General features: G+C 35.3%; 1 protein-coding gene across 1 annotated transcript in view; it reads right to left on the bottom strand.

Moving 5' to 3' along the window:
• Positions 1 to 1,481: 1,481 nt before the first annotated feature.
• The window catches only part of ADAM18 (ADAM metallopeptidase domain 18), a gene marked incomplete at both ends in the record, with an annotated part of 136,663 nt that continues 130,354 nt past the window's right edge, over positions 1,482 to 7,790 (bottom strand). The window contains one exon of the mRNA XM_081269702.1: positions 1,482 to 1,524. Within this exon, the coding sequence (XP_081125828.1) occupies positions 1,482 to 1,524 (43 nt within the window). The remainder of the gene's footprint in view (positions 1,525 to 7,790) is intronic.

Here is a 7,790-nt window from a genome sequence, read left to right as displayed (position 1 = left end):
TGAAAATAAGGCCAAACATAATGAAGAGAACAAAGGTACACAGAACTAACTCTGCATACTACTGAAATTAAGTTGGTATTAATCCATTGTAAGTTATATTAATTATAATCCATAGGCCAATCACTAAGGAGATTATATATATATATATATATATATAATTATTATTGAGAATAATGGTGCTTGGAATGTGGGTCTACAAATATCTCCTGAAACCTTTTCAATTCTTTTAGTATGTACTCAGAAAAGGAAGAGCTCTCCTCTTTGGTAATTATACTTTTTACTTTGGGAGGACTCATCATACTGCCTCTTATGGTGGCTGTACCATTTTACACTGCCATCAACAGGGTGCAAGGGTTTTGATTTATCCACATTGTGTTTTGAAAAAAAATATATGTATGTATGTGTGTGTGTGTGTATGTGTATATAAACATGTATATAACTGTGTATATAAATATGTGTATATAAATACACATACACACACACAAACTTGGCTATCTGTATTGAAACATCTCCTTCATTGTTGTTTTCCCCTATCTTTTATGGCACTGTAATTTGCAGTCCTGGTGTTCTGGAATCTTTGGGGAGCAAAGTTTACATGGGCATTTCTCAGTGTAGAGCTGCATCCTCATACTTCATTTAATTATTTTTTTAATCTCTCATTGTTCTTTATAATTCCAAACCCAAACACCCACATATACACCATAAGCACCATAAAAATATACTTTGTTTTCTGGAATAGGTTCCTGTAGGAGATAGAGAATTGCCCTACTATAGTCTAGGGACACTTTGTGGCCGACTAACCTCAGCCCTGAGTGGAAGAAGTGTAGGCTGTAGGTCTCAGACTCCATCAAGCTTTCTTCCTCGCTCCCCAGGAGAAATGCACCTTCTTCTGCAGGTCAGGTAAGTGAGGGACAAGTGTCTCTGTTATGCACTGAACCCTTCAACCACTAGGTCTAGCAGGGCCCCCACAGTTCTTGGGCACTGAAACTGGGCAGTGTTGGACCCTTCAGCCTGGTCTGAAATTCTAAACCAAGAGAAAATCTTTCCTTACCATGTGGCACTATGTTAGGAAGCCCTAGTCCAGCAAGACTCTACTGGGGAATGCCAGTTTGCCCAGGCTTGAAAAAACCGGAAGGAGGACACCTTGGTGGACTTGCAGAGCTGAATTGTGGCAGGCTGACACCTGTTGTTTCCTAGGCTCTTGCTGGGGCAGTAGAAGTGGAGCTGAGTCAAAGGGCAGTGGGTGTATGAAGGACTCAGCCGCCCAGGCCCCAGCTTTGTGAACACAGAGGCCAGTGTCACTTGCAGCCTCAGGAGCACCCACCCCCAGCAAGCTGCCTTTGACTCATAGGAGCCTGCTGTCTATGTATGTGGGCTTTATTTTCCAAAAGTCTGACATTTACAATGCATTTGGGCATAACATAGGGTTATAAAGCACATTTTCTCTGTTAGGCCATTTGGTGGTGAACTTCTTGGCAATATTAATACTTCACATCATAGCTTTCTGGTACAATAGCTGAATTACTGGAATAAAGGAAAAGAAAGAAATTCTCAGTATGATCATTTGTAGTTGCCTATTTGTAACCATATCTACTGCTGGAGTTCTACTTTATGCTTTAATTCAAAACACAGAAAACATCAACAAATAAAAAATAAATTTTATTATAGTCAAATTTGAGTCTAAGAATACTGTCTGAGTAGTCCAAGCAAGAAGCTAACTACAAAGTGTATGGTTTTGTGACTTTAGTTTTGATTTATAATTTAAGTGTCAGACAAAAAATACAACTATGAAATAACCATAATACAAAAATACCACTTATTTATTCAGTTTTGAACAACTTTGTTTCTTGGAAAGCCCCATGGCTTTAGCATTTGAAAGATCGGTCATACCTTCCCCCCACCAATATGGTCACACATGGAAGTTCACACATGGAAAGACAATGGAATTAACATGGAAAAGTTTTCATTTTATGGCTAATGAGTTTGTAACATGCTAATTTCATTTTTTTTCACAATTTACTTATTTTTAAATAATACATTTTATTGTGGTAAATACACATAGCATAAATTTGCCATCTTAACCAATTTTAAATTACACGGTATTAAGCATATTCATATTGATGTGCAGCCACCATGACAGTACCATTCTTTTCATCTTGCAAAAATGAAATTTCATACACATTAAACAATAGCTTCCTATCCCCTGTGGCCCAGATGTACAAGGAAATATGCTCAGTATCACCAATCATCAGGGAAATGAAAATTCAAACCATTGAGATACCACCTCACATTTATTAGGATAACTATTGTTTAAAAAATAAAAACAAAAACAAAACAGCAGGAAAGAACATTGTTACCTAGGAGTATATTACCTAACTGTAATTTTGCAATGACTCTTTCTTTCTCCCTCCCTCCCTTTCTTTATTTCTTTCTCTTTCTTTTCTTTTTCTTTACATTCTTGTTTCCATAAACTATCTGGGTTTCTATACCTTACATATAATGATGCATAGAGACAACAATCAAATATTGGTTGTATTTCTAAGTTTGTAAAAGGAAACAAAAAATGTGTAAAGGGATCTTCAACAAATGTCTCTGTATAGTATTCGGCAAAATTTTTAATATGGATCTGTCACAGAAGCTGCTCCAAGATGGGGTGCACTCCTGCTTGGCTCTGCTTGTTACATTGAGTTCACAGTGACATCTTTAGGTCATTTCCAAAATTGCAATTGGAAAATTGAAGTTGCTTAACTTGGTCAACAAAAGATATTTGAGGTGAGGGTATTTTCACCTCAAAGAGAAGAGGGCATCTACTCCTCCCTGCCCCTTCGGTGTATTTCTAGGTGACTAGGAACTTCATGGAGGTTTCAGGACTCCAAGATGTGGTGCTTTTTCATACAATTCCCCTAATAGATAGATCCCATTGCTGGTCAGAAGGAAAAATCCTGTCTCACCCATGAGGTGGATCCCATAAAGGACATTCATCCCAGCACCTCAAATACCCTGACAATTATTAGGGCTCGAGTCTCGTTAAGATTTCTAAAAGAGTGTAATGATTTTTGGATTCATGTTTCTCATTTTAAAGGAATGTCAAAATCCTCCTGGGAAGTTACTCCTATTGATGATTTAACACTCAAAATCAAGAAGTTGTAGATATCTACCATGGTCAGCTTACAAACCCAAGGTTCTGGACCAGGCCAGGATATTTTGACTGATTTAGAGACTAATCTAATCCCTAGTAACACTACAAGTTACTTGATGACTTTTTCTGATAATCCTTGTTTCAGATTCTCTGTAAGCATAATCAATCATATATGCTCAACGGCTGTAACTTCTTCAGTTAATATCCTTATTTTATGTGTCCTTATGCTAATTTTTAGCTACCAAAAGTAATTTTTGTTCTTATGAATATTAATAATTTTGAACTTATTGCACCCAGAAGGCTACTTTCCCTATGTTTTAGATTGCTTACTCAACATCATTATTATCCTAACTGCTAGAACCCACAAAAGCCCATATACAACTGGAAAGATCATGCTTTAATTAAGTTGTCCCAAAGTGTCATAATATTAGCAATGGTTTTAACCAACTGTTGGATATATCACCTGATTTCACAATAGATCCATGACCAACGCATGCCCTTAATTATTCCTATAACCAATTTCAGTGCCATCCCTACTGTCATGATCCATGAAGATCTTCCCCTTTCAGATCTTACCTTCTAAGTAAAAGTCATTCACCAGATAAATGTTGCTATTCTAATTTAAAACTATGCACCAGGACCTCCATGATCTATTCCCAACTTTATAGATAGGTGTCTCACCCAGATTAACAAAATGAGACTATGACAGACACTCCTTCAAATTAAATATCATTCAGTTGACTTCTGTGGCCACACCCATCCTTGCCTTGATACAGTTTTCATCCTCCCGGTCAATAAAGAAATAAATGAAAGTACTTTTGGTGGCATTATCTGCAATCCAAAATCTACATTTTTGTCTGTGATATAAGTATTTATCCACCAACTCAAGGATGGGACCAATCCCTTGTTTAGAGAGCTGATGGAAGGAAAACTTCCCTTTCAGGGCATTCCATTACTCCCCTCTTGCTACACAAAACATGATTTCAAGTGGGAAAATCCCCATAACTCTATTTCCAGAAGAAAAAGAAGCATGTTTATATGTTATGATGATAAGGTAGGGTCAACACATACCTGCTATTCTTATTTGCAGTGCTGGGGAATACATAAGCCAAGACATGGTGAGAATTTTTTCTACCACCACAGGTCAAATAGCACAAGGTATTACAAGAATATTGCTGCTAAACAAAAATAATTGTAGTTTTTCCTGGTAATCCTACATAACAGAATTGCTCCTGAAAATTTACTAGAACCACATGGAGGAGTATGTATGATAGCAAACACAACATGTTGCACTGTGTCAACACTTCTGGGGAAACAGGGACTGGGGGAGAAAGAATCAGCCTGAAGCCCACTGGTTGCAACATGTAATAAAGGAAGGCAAGTCTATATGATTTGTTCAGCTGGTTACCTATGGGGATGGGTTTCTTCACTTTGAGGAATAATACAAGGATGCCTGATAATGTTACTACATATCTTTCTAACATTTTGTCTTCTAGTGTTCTGCTTTCTATCTTTCTAACTTCTGTAAATCCATGAACAAAACCTTTGCCAATGCTATCTTTGCCCAGCTATTTGCATTAACTACCTATGCTTTTGCAGAATAAGAAAAACTTAAACCAAATAGCAACAATATATGTTGGCATAAATGTGGGGGAAAAGATACACTCAGAATGAACTCATGATGGGACCATTATTGATACATTTATATGGCACCGAATTGGTCTAGTTTGTCAGAAGTTTCAGGTACATTTAAATGTGATTCCCGATGGATGTATCTCAGAGTGTTCTGAAGGTTCCTGCTGCTGGTTACTGTTTTACAAATTTTTAGGTCCTTATTATATCTTCAGCTTACTAATTCTATCAATTGTTGGGAGAAGATTGTTGCCACTTCAAATATTTGTAGCTCATTCTTTCATGCACCAAATAACAGAGGTTCAAGTACACAAAGCCAAGGTAAAAATAAAGAAATTAATAAAAAATAATTTTTTATTAGAACAAAACAATTATGTGTCTCCATAATGACTTGATTTTTATATTATTCTAATTGGCATACTGAATTATCCTCTTCATGTAAAATAATTATTCAGAAAGCCTTTGGTCTGATATTAACATAGCTCTCCATGTCAAGTATAACTAGTTTCCTTATGGTTGGTGTTAGCATGGTGTGTATATACACACACACGTACATAACTATAAATATTTTTAGTTATAAATGTATAAAGTTAAAATATGTATTTTTAACTTTAGACATTTTGTTAAATTTAATTTGGTTTTTAACTGACATATAAATATAAACGTTGCACATATTAATGGAGTACCATGTGATGTTTATGTGCAGATACATACTGTACACCAATTTAATTGGGGTTAAATATGTTTCATTTCTTCATGATGAAAATATTCTACATCCTTCCACTTTTTTTGAAGTATATAGCATATTATTATTATATATAGTCACAATAGCACACCAGAACTTAAAAGTTTAAAGTGAGTTTCTAGTCACCTTATAGTTCTCTTTATTTTTATCCAATCTGGTATTATCTGCTTTGTAAATAAGGGATTTAGACTGCTTAACTTTATTATGACTCTTGAAATAATTAGGCTTCAATTTAACATCTTGATATGTCCTATTATTATTTTGCCTTGATCTTTCATAGATTTTATATTTCACAGGAGGTTTTGAAGAAAGAATCTTGATGATTTCTAATGTTTTGATGGTTATAGATTTGTAGAACAGTACAATATTTTTTTTTACTGGGAGTTTCAATCTACTTTGTTTTTCCTGATGGTGAAATCATTGAATAAATAAGAGCTCAAATGGGAGGAAAAATAGTTGAAATGATAAGGAACAGGTAGACATGAGCACTGAAAATACAGAGATTAAGGCATTAATTGCAAAGACCCTGCTTATGTGCTAGCCCTCAACATGTTTTTAAGGAAACCACTTACACAAAGTCACACTGACTGCTCTGACTTAATTATGAAAATAATCTGCAACATTATCCCTAGGGCTAAAAGGTGTCTATTCAAAATGACTCCTTTGATAAGAGGAAGACAGAGTGCCCTGGCTTAAGACTACTATAAAATATATATTTTTAAAAAATTCCAATTGTCTTTAGGTCTGTGGCACGTGATATGATCTTAGTGTAATTATAAATTTTCACCCACATGGATTTCATTAGACACTCATTTATGCAACAGGGATTTAGAAATTTGATATAAGCCAGCTGTCAATCAAAAGCTAGGAGATGATTCTCATGTGGGACCCTTTAGAACTTCCCCCCGAAATCCCCATAAAAGTTGGGACACAAGAAGTAGGTTCTTTATCTCCTCTAAAATATGACCTCTCTCTCCCTTGAGAGTGTCTTTTCCCCCTTCCTTCTCTTCTAACACACTTTGCTATACTTTTACAATGCCTTATGTCTTACTTGACATCTTTTACAAAGACACAAGGTTCAAGAAATCTGCATAACTTTTCAGTCAATAAGAACTATATGTGAAGAGAGGAAAGTATAATTTACAAAAGTTAGATACAATTACCACCTCCTCTCCTCACACACACCCTAATGCACAATAAAATCATACCCCTAACTTATTGGGAAGACTTATTCTTTTCTCTCGGGTTTGAACTTACCTCCCTCCAAATTTTAAATGGCCATGTTTTTTTTTTTCCTGGGAGTGCATGAAGCCAAAAAGATCACAAATTTTGCCAACATCCTTGCTTAATTTTACCAGCCTAGCTAGAGCTCTCCTCATTTTTATTTTTCCTACTCTACCTGGGAATGTGCCTAGGATTTCACATAATTAAAGAAATTCTCAATACAGTATTTTCTTTGTTAATTTCAGTGATTAGTTCTATGAAGATCTGAATGAAAATGATCATTACCATATTTTATACGAAAGTCCAATATTTTGTCTACTGACTTTACATGAGTTTACTTAAGTGAAAGATCGAGTATGTCAAGGATAAGAATAACTAAAAGCATGCTTGCAGAAGCCATCCTTACCCCTAAATATCAGAAATAAATAAAAAGTTACTCTGGAAAACTCATTTATAAATGAACAAAGAAAAAAGAAACCAAAAGAAATCCAACTCTATCTTACATTAAACATTCACTCAAGGTATGGATGAAAAAATATTCCATAGTCAATTGTTTTTTTACTTATAACCTAAGACATCAAAAAATTGAACTAACTCAAGGGTAGGAACAAGACTTTCTAGGACTAAGCCTTAGGTTGTTACTCTCAAGGGAACTCTAGAGAAGCTGGGCAGCAAGACAGATGGTTCTATACCAAGTACATCCAAAGATTACTGAGACTCAAAGCCCTTTATAGAGCCCTTTATAAAATTCAATAAAGAGGTAATGCATGGTGGAAATGAGTATATTCCTATATTTCCACAACTGGTTAAAATAACTTTTCAATCTATCCAAGTAAATATTACTTGTAGAAATACAAAAAATAAAAAATATTGGGTTATGGAGATGTATTGAGCACATACATCACCCAGATCCCCTCCATTGTATCACATGCAAGACCACAAGGCCTTTTTTTTTCTTCAGAAAAATGCTGGTAGCCTAATTAAGTTACTTATTCTTTCACTGGAACAACATGCATTGTGTGGATAAAACTGAAAGTATCTTCCTGAAAC

The sequence above is a fragment of the Spermophilus citellus genome (genome assembly GCF_964194105.1).
Source record: "Spermophilus citellus genome assembly, chromosome: 16".
In the NCBI taxonomy this organism is placed as follows: domain Eukaryota; kingdom Metazoa; phylum Chordata; class Mammalia; order Rodentia; family Sciuridae; genus Spermophilus; species Spermophilus citellus.
The sequence above is the reverse complement of the archived record's forward strand: the minus strand, read 5'-3'. Positions and strand labels throughout refer to the sequence as shown.